The sequence below is a fragment of the Castor canadensis genome, chromosome 3 (genome assembly GCF_047511655.1).
Source record: "Castor canadensis chromosome 3, mCasCan1.hap1v2, whole genome shotgun sequence".
NCBI lineage: Eukaryota > Metazoa > Chordata > Mammalia > Rodentia > Castoridae > Castor > Castor canadensis.
The window spans coordinates 183,110,093-183,126,771 of NC_133388.1; the positions used below are offsets into that span (position 1 = coordinate 183,110,093).

The following is a 16,679-nucleotide window of genomic DNA, read 5'->3' on the forward strand; positions in this document are numbered from 1 at the left end:
GTGCGGCAACTTCCGGTTCCTGTCTTCCGGGTCTGGGGGTTTCAGGTTCTGGGTTGGTGGGGTCAGAATGGGCGGGGGCTCCTTCCTTCTGGACTGCTGGGGTTGCGGGGTGCCTTGTGTGCATGCCCCCCGAACAGTGAGTTCCTCCCGGGGCGGGAGGACAGCCGCGGGCGCGTACGGCCCGGAGGGGGTCCCGCGCCTTCCCCCGCGCGGATGCGGCCCCTCGCGGGAGCGCGGCCGCCGAGACTCGGGTTCCCCGCGCCGGCTGCATGCCGCGCCTTCTTCCAGGATTTCAAACCCAGGTTCCCCCCGCCCCAGTCACCTGCAGTGACATCGCAAGGACAGACCCCAGTGCCCTCTGTGGCCGGCGTTGGCCGCCGTTTTGCCGAGCCAGTGTTCCTAGGGGCGCTTTTACTGTCGAACGCAATCGTGTTTTAGGGAAAGCTGGGGGACGGGAACCTTCCCCAGACTCCCCCTTTGTAAATACTGGCATAGAAATGCGTAGCTCAGCAAAACATCACTTGGTTTGAGCAACTTGTTGTTTTGCATTCAGGTGTAAGGTTGTTTGTTTTTCACTCAAATACTGGGGATGTGTGTGAATTAAACTGCTTTCACCTTTGTACCAGATCCCTAGATGTTGGGTGTGCTCGAAGACTGGCCCACTGTGGCATTAGGTTTGGGAGTACAGATGTGTTTTGTAACCAAACAAAAACAGTCAAGAAGGATGTCGTGAGGGTCATTTGCGCCATGCTGCCTTCTCTAGTTTAACAGATGGTGTGAAAGTCAACTTCCAGTCAGCTTGAGGCTTAGGCCTGCTGTTCCACTTTGTGCTTGTATGACCTTGGGACATTTTCTCAATGCCTTTTTTTTTTCCCTAGTAGTATTGGGGTTTGACTCAAGGTTTTGAGCTCGCAAGACATGCGTGCAACCACTTGAGCTACACCTCCAGCCCCTCTTAATACATTTTTAATGTATAAAATTGTTTCTAGAGCTCAGGCTATTCTGAGAGTTACATGAAAAATATGTGCAAGTTAATTAGTTTGCTGCCTGACAGTAGTAGAAAAATATAGTGTTTTCTGGTTTTTTTTTTTTTTTTTAATATGTGTACCTTTGTCCTTTTAGGCTCTTATTTTCTCCCAAATTATGTTATTGTTTATATTCTGAAATAGATGTCATACTCATACAGAACTATTTTCTAGTTCCTAAAGAAGGTCAGGGATTGTTGTTGACTCCAGAAAATAAACTTTTGCCTGAAATGGATATTGTGATTATGACACACTTAAACAAGGAAGAAAGTTCCTCTTTTTTGTTCCCTTTTATATTTCGGGGTTATTGTCTATAATTATTATGGTCCTGATTTTTCCTGATTTCTTGTTACTGGTCATGTAAACATTTCCTTTGGAATTGACTTCGAAGATTTCATTCTCCTGGCAATAAGCAAAGTGATTCTTCTGAAACTAAACCAAACCAGGTCATTTCTGTGTGGTGCTTCTCCCATCCAAGTACTAACCAGGCCCTACCCTGCTTAGCTTCTGAGATCACACGAGATGTTAGGTGCTTCTTATACCTGCATATGGATTCCTTGAAGTCTTTTTAAGTTTTATTATTGGTGCCCTTTCCAAAAAAGTATTTTTTTAAAATAACAGTTTCTAAGCTACGAGTAGACAGTGTAAGTATGCACACTATCTTTGAAACTTGATCCTTAGATGTTTAACATGATAATTATAAAAATAATATAAATGATAATAGTAAATAATTTAGAATAGATAAACTGGGTTTATTCCATTTTTTATTTTTTGGTAGGTACTGTGATTTGAACTCATGGCTTTGAGCATGCTAAGCAGGCACTCTACTGCTTAAACCACTCTTCTTGCCCCACCCCTTTTTTGAGGTATGAGGTCTTGAACTCAGGTCTTTCACCTTGACCTACTCCACCAGTTCCATTTTTGGGAAGGGATTTTGAGACAAGGTCTCCAACTATTTGCCTGGGCTAGCTTCGAACTGTGATCCTCCTGATCTCTGCCTCCTGAGTAGTTAGGATTACAGGCTTGAGCCAACAGCAACCAGCTCCCTTTTTTGCTCTGGTTATTTTGGAGATAGAGGTCTCACGTTTTACCCAGGCTAGCCCGGGCTGCATTCTTCCTATCTTAGGCTTCCTACTGTTGCTAGGATTACAGGTACCATACCACCACACCCAGCTACTGGTTGAGATGGGGTTCTCACAAACTTTTACCAGGACAGGACTGGACTTGAACTTTGATCCTTCTGATCTGAGCCTCCCAAATAGCTAGGATTACAGACATGGCGTGTGGCTGGGTTAACTCTTAATTCTAACCATCTGCATCTGGGACAAGATTTTTCTAAAAAGACTTCTAAGAGCTGTGTTTCTTATTTTCATTATGGTTCACAGAACATTCTGTGCTTAGGACTGTTACGTTGTGGTATTGTGGAAATACCGTCAGACAAAAAACCAAGCGACACTTGGAGGAGTGGAGAACTCAGATTTTATTTTGCGCCAGAGGGCCCAGATGGATTCACATACTGTGTCTGAGCACTGAACAAAGGATTCACAGAATATTTAAAAGGCAGTGCAGGGCATAGGTTGCAAGGAATGTGCTCTGATTAATTGGGGACTAGTAGTGAGTTAGAGACCTAAGGTTGTTTAGATAAGAACAGCAGGGGTGACCTGCTTTGGAACATTTATTTACAGGTGAAGACAAAGGAAGGAGGGAATGGGTGATTATGTTTGCATGGTGCCCTTTATCCCCATCCTGAACTTTCTTGTCTAGCTTTAATTGCTGATTTCTCATGCTTTATGGCCTTGTTTGTGGTAAACCCTTTACAGCTTTTAATTGGCAGCTTTCTATGTTTTACAGCCCTGTTTGAAGACAGTCTTCCTCTTCAGTAGTGCTTGGGAGGGAAGGAGGAAGAAACTGAAATAAATACTTCAAACACAACTTGTGTTTCCTTCCACAGGATTTCTGATCCCCAGCCTGACTGTGATCATTGTGATGGAACAAGGGAAAGAACAGTTGCTCCCAGATTCTGATGGCTTCACAAAGAAGGAAAATTTTAAAAGCTCCTTTACATGTGAGGGATTAAGAAGATGACTGAGTGCTTGGAGCATTTGTTACAAGATGTACTTGAGAATATGTAGAAAGAACAGGTTATTACAGTGAGACAAACCTTAATTTGATTCTGTGCTCTGTCACTTGCAAGTTGTTAACCCAAACCTCAGTTTTCTCATCTTTAAGAAAAGAATGATAACTGTCTTGTGTGGATTTTACGATTAATGAAATACATGAAGAGCCATAGTTCTTAATTAATAGTATCTGTTGTTATTTCTGCATTTGTTCATATTTTAACTAAGCTATTATGTAGTTTTCACCTCAGATGGGATCCTATTCAGTTTCACCATAATCAAGTTCCCAATTCTCTTTTAAGTCTTCTAGAATTCAGTTTATGCATTTATGTTTAGATTAAGGTTCCCTTTGGCAATTGCTGACAATGGATAAAACACTTCATGTGTGTTATTAATAATGACACAAATTCACCTGCTACTGGTGAAAACATAGAGTAAAAGAAGTTAAAACAGCTTTAAAAACTTTATTTTTTATAAAATATAAGGTTTGACATTGTTATAACTTCTCTTCCACTACATTTCAAAATTTTCTTGTCCAGCAGAGATTAGGTTATGTAATATATTTACAATATTTATTTCTTCTTGCAGATGAAAGTAAGAATAATTTGGGAGCTCTTCAGCACAATAATCCTGAGGCAGATGAGCTTAAAGGGAGAGCTCTAAAATGGTGTAAAGGACGTGGTCTACAGCATTCTAAGCATGAGGACACCAAACAAGTGCCAATGATAAGGTCTGTAGAAGATGAAATTTGGTGTCACAATTCCTGTGAGAATGAGGGCGAGTCAGAGATTTGGAGAAATTCTACAGGGAAAGAAGAGGAAAAACCCCACCACAGGGAATGGGATCCAGGAGAACATGACAGTGATTCTGTCCAGTTGAATTCATCCTTTGGAGATAAACCCTACAAATGTCCTAAATGTTGGAAAAGTTTCGGTAATAGTTCTCATTTGCGTACTCACCAGAGAAGTCACTCAGGAGAAAAGCCTTATAAATGCTCTGAGTGTGAGAAATGCTTTTGTAACAGTTCTCACCTGATTCAGCATCTAAGAACACACACAGGAGAGAAGCCCTACCAGTGTGCTGACTGTGGGAAAAGCTTCAGCAATACTTCCCATCTTATTATCCATGAGAGGACTCACACAGGAGAGAAACCCTATAAGTGTCCTGAGTGTGGAAGGAGTTTCAGTAGCAGCTCTCACCTTATTCAGCATCACCGTTCACATACAGGTGAAAAACCGTATGAGTGTTCTGTTTGTGGAAAAGGCTTCAGTCACAGCTATGTTCTAGTAGAACATCAGAGAACCCACACTGGAGAAAAACCCTATAGATGCCCAGATTGTGGAAAGAGTTTTACTCAGAGTTCCAGCCTGATTCGTCACCAGCGGACACACACAGGTGAGAAGCCATACAAATGTCATGAGTGTGGAAAAAGCTTTGGTTGTAATTCTACTCTAATAAAGCATCAGAGAATACATACAGGAGAAAAACCCTATCACTGTCCAGAATGTGGGAAGAATTTTAGTCGGAGTTCAAACCTTGTAACACACCAAAAAACACACACAGGAGAGAAATCTGAAAGAAATTCTAAATATGAAGAAAGTTTGCATCAAAGCTGCAATGTGATAGAAAAATATAGAGTTCAAGCAGGAGAGAAACCATATAAATGCTATGTATGTGGGAAGAGCTTTGGTCTTAGCTCCCACCTCATTAGACATCAGAGAACACATACAGGTGAAAAGCCTTACCGATGTTCTAAGTGCTGGAAAACCTTCAGTCAGAGCTCCACCCTGGCAATTCACCAAAGGACACACACAGGAGAGAGACCTTATAAATGCCCCGAGTGTGGTGAGTGCTTCAGTCAGAGCTTTAACCTTATCAGGCACCAGAGGACCCACATAGGAGAAAAGCCTTACAAATGTGCCAGCTGTGAGAAATGCTTCAGCAGAAATGCCTACCTCAGTCAGCATCAGAAAACTCACATAGAAGAGTCTTCAGAAGTTCCTGAAGTGGTGAGGTTTCCTCATAAATGGGCTTGGAAAAGCTGTTCAGGGGAAATGGCCATCATCCCTTCATTGTCAATCTCAAATTCATCTTCCTGAGTTCCAGAGTCTGGTGGTTTTTCTTTCTTCCTTACTGAGCCATTATAATTAAAGTTCTCTATCATCATTGTGCTCTAGAGTTTCTTTGGTGTGTGTGCCAAAAGATCTGGAAAAACTCAACCTACCAGTTTAGAAAATGGGAAGACCCAGATCCTGAGGGTATAGTGAGAGACACCACCACGAATGAAGAAAGAGGAGGTTTTTGTTGTTTTCATTTAAGGTAAGATAGGAATAGCTTTAAAGGAAAATGAGAATAATTCCAGGAATAAGCAAAAGGACACATGAAAACTTGAAGCTAGGGTTGCCATGGGATTGCTTTATTTTTCTCTTGGCTTACTGAGTAGAAATAGATCATTACTGGCCTGAAGGATATAATGTATTTTACTGGGACTTAAGAAAGAAAAGGTTTAGTTTTTCTTCAAATGTATATTTTGGGGGATTGATTTTTTGATGGGCTCACTGTATAGTCTAGACTGGCCTCAAACTTGCAATCCTCCTGCCTCACCATGACCAGCCCAAATGCAGATTTATTTTCCAAAAAAATCAACTTTTGTATCATCTAGATCTGCACATAATCATACCCTCTAGCCATATGTGGCTACTGAAATATTCAGCATAAATGACTGAATATTTAAAAGGATTTAAAAACTGGATTTAAAAACTGGATTTAAAATCCAGTTCTTTAGTTGCATTAGCCACTTTCTGAGTGCTGCTTAGCCACATGTGACTAATGACTGCTATATTAAGTATTATCATGGATAGTTCTTTCAAGAGCGTCATTCTTTGACAAACTCACAAGTCCTTCCTTTAAAACTTTAGGAAAGTGCCCTGGGTTTTTTTGTTTTTTTTTTTCTGTACAAAAGGAATTGCAATAAAACAGAAGTATAGTAGGATATAAAGGCACTGAGTCAGCAGATTGGATGTTCTAGTTTATGTTCAGCCACCTGGGTTAACCAACGATGATGTCATTGGCCAAAACCAGAATAAGAGGTAGGACCTGGAATTCTGTTTTTAAATTTTGGCAGAGCCTTTTCCCTAAACTTTCTCATTATGCAATTCCTGGTCTAATCAGGAATTAGGTTCTTTTTCTAATAACCCACTAATCCTGAGGCAGTGCCCAAGAACAGTTTGCCTTTGGACATAGAGATTTCTTAGCTCCAGGATTGGTAACCTGCTGATCTAGTTGGTCTATGGATTTGGTAACTGGGAATGTTGCTTTGGAAAGTATTACATATATCCTAATACATCATTTGTTCCTACTAGTGCAAAAGTAGATGTAGAAGAAGGTCAAGACTCCTCTGAGTTGCCCAGGATTTAATCTCCTTGGGCATAGAGATGCCTGTTAGGAATGTGGGGCAGTTAGGACTGACTGGCTGCTGTGAAGGATGTGGCAGGCAGGTAATTAAGTTGCCTGAGGATTATTTCATCTCTCATGCTTGTGGTTGATGAAGCAATTGTGTCTTTTCATAGGATTTTTTATTTTTTATTTTTTTAAATGTTCAGCTAGTTAAATAAGCACCAAACACTACAAATTGCAACCAACATGGTTCTATTAAAAACTGTCTTCAACTATGGCATTCAAGGACAGCAATACAATATTTTCTTTACAAAGCCACTAATATAAAAATCTGAAAATGCCATCAATTCATTTCTAGACTATTCTCATATAAGTATTAGATATATTTTCTTGCAATTCTTTCCTGAGGTATTTTTTGTGGTTTAATTTTATTGTACTGCTGGATGCATTATCTTTGATCATCATTTCCTAAGGTGACCATTTAAAGACCTACAAAACTTTCTATTGCATAGGACACTCTTCATGACACAGGGTTTGGGAACTACAAATATGTAGCATTTGAATAAGTCTTACAAATAGTTCATTTTAAGAATTTGTTACATACATTTTTACACTTTTGTCTCTTTTAAAAATTGAAAGTTATAGCTAAGTATTAACTACATAGAGTGAAGCATTTTAGGAATGTTGGAGATTAGGAAGTAAGATGAATGATACAAAGGAAAAAAAGCCATTATTCTTGCCGGCTATATATTGTATTGCTTTGAAAAGCAACTGTACATATTGTAATCAGTTCATAGTTAAATATTTCTACTAATCTGTTTTGGGAGAGCAAATGTCTTTCAAGGTTTCAAGTTCCTCTATAAGCTTCTTGTTCTGAACTTCCAGCACTGCAACTCGACTCTCCAGACACTTCACATATTCTTTCTTTTGATGTCGACATTCTTTAGCAGCTGTTTTTCATTAGCCTCAGCTCCCGTTTACGTGTTGCTTCTTCAGCTAGTTGCTGGGGACTGCAAACTTCCTGGTGAGGTGGCCATCACTACCCTCTGTGGCAAAGCGGTAGTTGGAGCTCGGATCTGGTAAGTTGGCATGTCACCTGTGGCAGCAGCCATGTGACTTGGGGCAAGTTCAGTTTCCTCATCACTGAGCTGGCAGGCCAGGCCCTGGTGGCGTTCGGGGAGGGAAAAAAAGCTTTTCATAGGATTTTTTAAAAAGTAGAAACTTACAAGAAAAGGTTTTTAAGAAATGTTTGGGGTGATTTTCTGCTTTTAAGAAGGAAAAATCATTGTTGGTCATCAATGACTTTTATGTGACCCATACCTCTGCGTCTTTCCACCTTTGTAACTTACCTTATGTTGCCCAAATTATCTTAAACTGTAATATCTAGGACAGGTTTTTTTTTTTTTTTTTGGCAGTACTGGGGTTTGAACTCAGGGCCTCATGTTTGCTAGGCAGGCACTCTATCACTTGAGCCACTCTGCCATCCCTATTTTGTGTTGAGTATTTTCAAGATGGGGTCTAATGAACTATTTGCTTGGGCTGGCCTTGAACCATGATCCTCCTGGTTTTTGCCTCCTAGAATTATAGGTGTGGGTCACCAGTGCTCAGTTTTCTTAGGGCAAGGCAAGTTTTTATAGTTTTTTTTTAACCATAGACAACTAATAGTTCCATAGTGTTTGATAATTAAGTTGTGAGTTTGCTGTTGCAAGGCTGAAGCTTGTGGTGTCAAGTAACCACTCTGAGCCTTCATTTGTAAAATGAAGATAATACCTAACTTGCAAAAAAAAAAAAAAAACTTGCTGTAAGGATTAAATGTTTGCAAAGCTTCTGTTACAGTGCCTAAAATATATCAGGGTCTCAATAACTGGTAATGGCATTGTTGTTAATTGAAACAAATTGAAAAATGTCACCTGATTTTTGAGACAGGGTTTCGCTATGTAACCCAGTCTGGCCTGAAACTCTGAATCCTCTTGTGTCAGCCTGTGGAGTACTAGTATTACAGGTTGGTGCCACCACACCCAGCTCATATGTTTTTCAAATAGAAGTAGCCTGAGGCAGGAGTGTTACGATACTGAATTATTGTTCCCCAGGTTCGTGCCCTGGCACAGTCAGTGATTGAAGGTGCTGGACCAGGAGTTAAGAGTAAAGTAAGCACAAAGTTTATTGAAAGGATGGCAAAGCACCCTGATGGGTGGACTTAGTGGAAGAGCTAAGCCATGGGATAACTGAAGATCATGAAATTCTATAGAGGCCAACTTAGGTACCCCTTCCCTCACTCTACTTTTTTTTTTTTTTTTAACTTATTCTAATTTGTGGTGGCTTTGTTTATTTGTTTCCATTTAAAGGAGGAAGTGAAACTGGATTGTTTGTTTGGTTTGGTTTCTTCTTCAATAAGAATCATTTTAATGTAACTGGTCTGGACATCTGTCCCATTTTCAAAAATTACAAGTTTCGATCATTGCTAAATTGTACAGATCCCAATCTGTCTGCTCTGCATACATTTGCATTTATAAAAGCAAAATCAGGCTAAAAGTCTTTCTAATGCAATCCCCTAAATGTATAAAATATTAGATGGCTTTCCCCCATTGGTTCATGCATTGCTGAGGGCTTAAAAGGATCATTGATTTGAATTATTTATTTATTTATTTATTTGTTGTTTTTTTCATTTTTATTATTCATATGTGCATACAAGGCTTGGTTCATTTCTCCCCCCTGCCCCCACCCCCTCCCTTACCACCCACTCCCTCCCTCCCTCTACCCCGCCCCTCAATACCCAGCAGAAACTATTTTGCCCTTATTTCTAATTTTGTTGTAGAGAGAGTATAAGCCATAATAGGAAGGAACAAGGGTTTTTGCTGGTTGAGATAAGGATAGCTATACAGGGAGTTGAGTCACATTAATTTCCTGAGCGTGGGTGTTACCTTGTAGGTTAATTCTTTTTGATCTAACCTTTTCTCTAGTACCTGTTCCCCTTTTCCTATTGGCCTCAGTTGCTTTAAGGTATCTGCTTTAGTTTCTCTGCGTTAAGGGCAACAAATGCTAGCTAGTTTTTTAGGTGTCTTACCTATCCTCACCCCTCCCTTGTGTGTTCTCGCTTTTATCATGTGCTCATAGTCCAATCCCCTTGTTGTGTTTGCCCTTGATCTAATGTCCACATATGAGGGAGAACATACGATTTTTGGTTTTTTGAGCCAGGCTAACCTCACTCAGAATGATGTTCTCCAATTCCATCCATTTACCAGCAAATGATAACATTTTGTTCTTCTTCATGGCTGCATAAAATTCCATTGTGTGTAGATACCACATTTTCTTAATCCATTCGTCAGTGGTGGGGCATCTTGGCTGTTTCCATAACTTGGCTATTGTGAATAGTGCCGCAATAAACATGGATGTGCAGGTGCCTCTGGAGTAACAGTCTTTTGGGTATATCCCCAAGAGTCCCTCACTCTACTTTAAAGCTGCATCTATAATTGGCTGTCTGACTGACTTCTGGCCAACCATCTGGCTGCTTCCCATCCTTATTGGACTGGACTTTCTGAGAGGGTCTGGTTAGTCCATCCTATCCTTGAAGCCTGGCATGTATGCTTAATGACTACCGCTTGTTACTTTGGTGAGACCCTTTTCGTATGCTTGGAAAAATGTGCCATGTTACTTTCCTTTAGGGATCTCTATTACATCTTCTGAAGAAGAGTGGAACCTTTGTCTTTCCAGTTCCACTGCTGTGAACAGTACAAAGCAACCTGTACTGTTGGTTGCATGTGTAATTACTTTATTAAAGGAGAACAAAACCACACTGTGGGAAAGTGGAAAAGAAATGGAAGATGTGGTCATTACCATTGACAGAGGCTACACTTGGTTATTCCTGTCAATCCTCAACTCTTCAGTGGTATGGTTTGGATATGTAAATGGTCCCCCAATAGACTCGTGTTGAAGGTTTGGTTCCCAACTGGTGGTGGTATTTTGGGAGGTGGGGTCTAGCTGGAGGAAGTAGGTCACTGGAGGCATGTCCTTGAAGGGTATCTTGTCACTTCCTGTCTCTCACTACATCCTGGCTCCCATGAGATAAGCACCTTTGTCCTTCAGACCCTTCCACCATGATGTTCTGCTTCACCATGACCCAAAAACAACAGGAGCCAGATGAAAATAGGCTGAAACCTCTGAAATGGAACCAAAATACATACTTCCTCTTTTAATGTAAAATTATTTGGTCCCAGCAATGAAAAAGCTAAAACAATCAACTTAAAAGTAATTCACTCTGGTAGGCCTTCTATCTAACCCAGGCTGGCTTAGAACTCTCAATCCTGCCTCAGTCTTCTGAGTCCTGGGACTCTAGGCATGTACCACCAGGCCATACTGACACATGACATCTTTAGTTACTTGTTGACTGTTATCTTCACATTAAACTATGAACTCCAAAGTGACAGGTGCACTATACTGAGCTACATTCCCAGCTCTTGGTTTTTTGAGGCAGGGTCTTGCTGTGTAGCCCATACCGGCTGCAAACTCATTATCCTCCAGCCTTTGCTTCCTAAGTGCTGAGATAATAGGTGTGAGCCACCACACTTGGTAGCAAGAAAGTTTTGAGGGCTTCATTTTAATGTATTACAAATAAAAACATCACTAAAAAAGGAATGGCTTAGTTTGCTACAAAACATGGGATAAAATGAAGAAAGAAAAGGTTGTATTCAAAACATTGAAAAATACTTACTGTATACTAATCAGACCATAAGCCTGTACCTAGTGTGTGCACTTTGAGGGACTTAGCAGTTAGTTGTGAGAACATGCACCTTGCACATATGCCTTCGATATCTTTCACCAAAAGCAATCCAGCTGGCATTTCTCAAGTGAGTTCCTTACATTTGCCAATAACTCATGGAAGGCATCTGATGCTGTTTGTTTGAAACAAACTTCCGGCTTGTTTCAATGAGTGTGTCATGTCAACCCACAGGATTTCTTGGATTCCACCATGCCATGATTCGGGCTGGTCCCTATATGACAACTCCTAAGTATAGGAGCCTAGGTAAGATTTTCCATTCATTGTAACATTGGTAACTTTTGTCAACTTTACACATTCTGGATCTATAACAATCTGAACATTTGATCCTGAGGTACGTTTGTAAAATTGCACCGCAGTGTTTCATTTATGACACGTTATTCATACAAAGTTTCCTGAATTCCTAACATATGTTGGGAAAGTTGCTGTACTTACGGGGTAGTCTATGGTTGGGGTAATATCCTGAAGTTTATAATAAGCTGATGATGACCAGTTATGCACCATTTTCTTGTTCATATAGTATCTTTATATATATATATTATATATATTATAATGTGTAATATGCTATTGAGATGTCAACAATATAGAATACATAGCATGTTATACAATATGTCATAAGACATATGCCATACTGTGTATTATATAATGGTTGGCATATACATGGTGTTGTATGCAATAATATAATATGGTATCATATGTATAACATATACCACACATTACATATTATATTACAGTGTTCTATACGTTACATATGTACATAATATATGGTATTATATGTAATGTAGAATATATGATATTAATACATGTACATGTAATACTCTACATGGCATGTATAGTCCAACTGATTTTTTTTTTAGCAGTACTGGAGCCATCTTAAAATCCTTAGCTCCTGGATCCCTTCTTGAAACTGGGGTTTTCTGCAACTTTATCCTGCTTCTCCTTCTCTGATATCTGTACTTCTTGCTTTTTTTCCAAGAGTTTCATCCTGTCTGTCCCTTAAGAGTTTCTGACCAGGACTTTTCCTTGGACCACTGTCATTCTTTGTCTTCCCAGGACAACCTCATACAGTCTCAGATTTGTGTGTGTGTGTGTGTGTGTGTGTGTGTGTGTGTGTGTGTGTGTGTGTGTGGCAGTACTGGATTTGAACTCAGGACCTCGTGCTTGCAAGGCAGGCGCTCTGCCACTTGAACCACTCCTTTTTTGTGTTGAGTATTTTCAAGATGGGCTCTTGTGAACTGTTTGCTGGCTTTGAACCATAATCCTCCTGATCTTTGCCTCCTGAGTAGCTAGGATTACAGGCGTGAGCCACCAGTACCTGGCCCAATTGATTTTTTTAAAGTTTACTATAATCTGCCCATTGTCTGGTAAGAAATTACATCTCAATAAATGTTTCCATTATGTAAACAGTCCAGTTAGAGAGTTTCCTACAGTGATGTGTATCTGGGTGTGTATGTATCTGTGGAGTTAATGATTGTGCCACTAATAGGTGCAGGTGTTATTACAGGGATGAGCAATAACATTGTCTCTGCGGACAAAGTAGCTAGTAGGACGTATTGTTATGGTGGCATAGGTGATTAAATGTGAACAATGATGGTTATGGGTGTGCATAGGAGGCTGCACAGCTGACATTTCAATTGCATTTTAACTCAGCTTGGACACAAATGGGTATTAAAATTGTAGGAAAGATTGCAGGTGTTAGCTTTTCTAGTAGTTTCTGTGTAGGTTTTGACACTACTATTGCTGCTGTAGTAGTCAGGATGATTGTGAATGTCAGCATGACTAATATGATTAGCTCATTTGTGCCCTTAGTTATTTAGGCTGAGATTTTTTTATGGAGCTGTAAAGTCCTCTGTGTTCTGTTGTCCAGTAGGTATTTCCATCTCCTGATGTCAAGATTTCCTATGGCAAGCTGTTTTTATCCTTACTTTTCACATGTACATTGGAAGGCAGCATGTTGGGTTTTCTGTTTCACTTCTGTCTGTATTTTCAGTTGGTGTATTTAAATAGGAGTGTGGGCTTCCCTTAATCCTTTGTTCTCTCTGATTTAGACTGAAACATGTCTGAAGTAGATTCAGTTGGAAAGTTGGGAATTCTGCTAATAATTGTAATTCCCTTTTCAATAGACCATTAAACCTTTCTATATATCCTGCTGTTGTAAGGTGATAGGGTAAATGAGAATTCCATGAGTGGGGACTCATTGAATAGGCATTGTACTGCCCATGCTGTCAAATGGGTTCTCTGATCACTTTCTCTTAACCTGTGGGGACCACACACTGTGTTCCATAGCATTACTGCCCTGGTTGTAAAGCTGCTGACAATTTGCTGCTAAAGCTTAACGTAATCCTGTATACATGTCTACCACTGTTACCACATATACTTGTGGGTATTGGTGTTGCATTGGCCCTCGAAGTCTATCTGCATAATAAAATCAAATGTATCTGGCTTGTATGTGTCTATGGTATTCTGAATCTAAGTTTTGTCAATGAGGTATTGCTTTCTTCACACCCCTGTGTTGCCCTTCAAAGTTCATGTTACTTTTTAGTTCCTACCTGTTATCCATTTTAGTCCATGGGGGCGCATATGTCCCTTGAACAACATGCATAGTTAAAATCTCCTGGTATAATTTTAGCATGTGGGTCTTTCTTTCTTGTCCATTTCTCTCCTTCCCTTTTTATTTTAATGGCTGGCACCTTGGGAACTTTCCATGCATCATCTTCTCCCTTTCTGAGTAGGTGGAAGTGTATGTCTGTAGTTGTTATCTGTGTCCCTGATTACTTTTAATTTGGGTGATTTGTCCTGTACTCTTACGCTTCATGCTAGTGCCTCTACCTGGTTGTTGCATTTAGTTGTTTTTGAATCATCCTTCTGATGTGCTGATATGTATCTGATCCTGATGCTAAGTTTTTGTGAGGCTTCTTACAATTCTTTCCAATATTGGCATAACCATAAGTCTTTGCCATTTATCTTACAGTCACAGTGTAAGATATGTGACCATGGGCCTATGCCATTTGTGACTGTCCATGAGTCTGAGATGTATCATTTTTTCTGCTTTTCAGTTATGGATGGTGACTGCGAGTACCACTGCTGTGAGTTCAGCATGTTGTGCAGACATGGAAGTATCTTGTTCAATGAGTGCCATGTTGTCCCAGGGTCTCACGGCTGATGCTGTCCATTTCATTTTTCCTTGGGCCACAGAAGCTAATCCATCTGTAAATCAGGCATTATGAAGGTTATTTGGACAGTTCCCCATTTCCTGATGGATATGTTCTGACCTCAGAATTAATTCCAGCAAGTCTGCCTCCATCTGTGTATCTCCTCTGTAAGGATCCCTGGTTGGCCCCTGAAACCAGTACCTGTTCTGTGTGGACCATGTCCAGGTAACAAGTTCTTGATCAGTTTGGATACCTGTCAGTTCTTCAGGACTCAACTTTATCCGGTGGAGCAAAGGTACCATCCATCTGATGTATGCTAGGTCTCTTGTCAGTCATAAAGTAACCAAATATGTTTTTCAAAAACTGTATTTATTTAGTGCATATGGGAATTTAGCTTTCCAGTATCCTCTTGGAGCAAAGTTATGTTCTGAAGGCTCTGTGGTCCCTAGCTACAGGTGCCATGATCTTGTGCCATCATGATCTCTAATCTTTTGGCAGTAGGTGTTGGATAATGTAGGTTTGGAAGATATGCACATAGTCTTAATATTTTAGCACCTGTTCTTGTTCTGTTCCTGAGGTGAAGTCCTGTATGTTTCTTATTTTATATTATGTAGGTTTTAACATGATGTGTTTAAATGGGTATGTGTTATCTGTAGTATCCAAGTAGTCCTATCAGCTTTTTTGCTTCTTGTTTAGATGTAGGTGTTCCTATTGTCATAATTTTGTCTGTCACTGTCCTTGGTATCTGTCTGCCATCTGATGACCATGTAACTCCTACAAATTTTCAAGTGCTGTCTGGTCCTGCTATTTTTTCTTCATTAATTGTCCACCCCTCATTTCTAAGTTCTTCTATTGTTTCCTTCTTTTCTGCTAGTTTTTATCTAGCATTAATTATTATTATGTCATAATAATTTGTCATAAAAGATATAAATTTCCTGATTAATTTTGGAGGATAGTGTGGAATATGCTACTCGTGGACTATTGAAGTAACTTTGTGGGTATCTTACAAATTCATATTGTCTTCCCCCATGAAGGTCATCTATTCTTGGCTTTCTTTGTCTACAGGCAGTGCAAAAAAAAAACCGTATCTGACATATCTATTGTTACCCAGTACTTCCCATTACGTTGTGTTGTTTTATGAGTAACTTCTTTATCAGGAGTTTTGGAGATACTATTCGTTTCTGTATGACTCATTAGGTTTTAAAACTGGTCATACTGGGCTATGGAAGTTAGTAGACTTACAAAGTAAGGTATTATGTCTTCTTTGAGTAGTTCCATTCTCTTTTCTGTTACTTCTTTATGTGCATCCTCTAACGTACAATGCACAATCAGTTGAGAAAGAATTTAGGAATTGTGACTTGATGAGTGTCAGTGGGGACTTGGTGGAAGAGGTGACAATTCAGCCATGCTTCCAAGAGCAGAAAGGACTTGCACATAAATCATGAAGAAGGCAGCCCAGGGCTAAACACGGTGGGCAAAGGCACGGAGAAGGCCTCCGTGGACTTGGGGGAAGGTCCAGCTTTGTGTATCTAAGGGCTCCCGCTCACTCTGCGCCTCCTGCACACGTTCCTTGTCCCCCTGCAGTGCTTGTCCCGGACACAGCTCAGCTGATCTTCCCCCAAGCCTCGGGACCCCAGAGGAGGACCGGGGCTTGTTCCCTCTCTGTGTACCTCGGGCACACCCTTATTTCCTGAGAGCACATGGGCTCCGCTCAGCAGCGTCTCTACTGCCTGGCACCTGTCCTGTCCTCCCCGGTTCAGCTCGAATGTCACGTTTGTCACGCTCCCGCAGCTCTTCCTCCCGCTTCTGCCCACACAGGCAGCGTGCGCTCATCCCTTGGGTGTGATGGACCCATTTCCACGACAGGCAGGCTTTCCTTGGAAAGAGCTCCACCTCTTCCCAGGTGGGAACCAGGCCGCTACTGGGAACTGGCTGCGGCCCCACCCCGCGCGCAGCCAGCAGGCGCCTTCCCATCGGCCCACCAGCGCCGGGCGCCCACCCCATGCCTCCACCCTACACCACGCAACATCGCCCTAGCGCCTTTCCGGGCGTCGCCGCGCGGACTGCGCCGTGTGCGATTGGCCAAACGCTCCATAGCGCCATCTCGGCCTACCGCGCGGTGCGCACTCTCATTGGCTGGCGGCGGCGTGGGGGCGGAGCCCGAGCGCGGCGCGGGGACGCCCCCTGAGGCCCCGCCCCCTGGTCCTTCGTTTGG

At 41.1% G+C, this 16,679-nt stretch overlaps 1 protein-coding gene and 1 pseudogene across 6 annotated transcripts; one reads left to right on the plus strand and one right to left on the minus strand.

Moving 5' to 3' along the window:
- Nucleotides 1–9: 9 nt before the first annotated feature.
- Nucleotides 10–5,308, plus strand: Znf572 (zinc finger protein 572). Of its 6 annotated transcripts, none has more exons than XM_020166390.2 (3): nt 10–136; nt 2,977–3,090; nt 3,731–5,308. In XM_020166390.2, exons 2-3 carry the CDS (start codon nt 3,012–3,014, stop codon nt 5,239–5,241), a joined length of 1,590 nt encoding a protein of 529 aa, XP_020021979.2. In that variant the 5' UTR covers nt 10–136; nt 2,977–3,011; the 3' UTR covers nt 5,242–5,308. The 6 variants fall into 6 exon arrangements, with proteins under 6 accessions (XP_020021979.2, XP_073925297.1, XP_073925294.1 ...); XM_074069193.1 differs by having other exon boundaries at nt 96–136; nt 2,977–3,166; XM_074069194.1 differs by lacking the exon at nt 10–136 and adding an exon at nt 143–302 and having other exon boundaries at nt 2,977–3,166.
- Nucleotides 5,309–7,012: 1,704 nt separating this feature from the next.
- Nucleotides 7,013–7,718, minus strand: LOC109688118 (cAMP-responsive element modulator pseudogene; annotated as a pseudogene).
- Nucleotides 7,719–16,679: the final 8,961 nt, after the last annotated feature.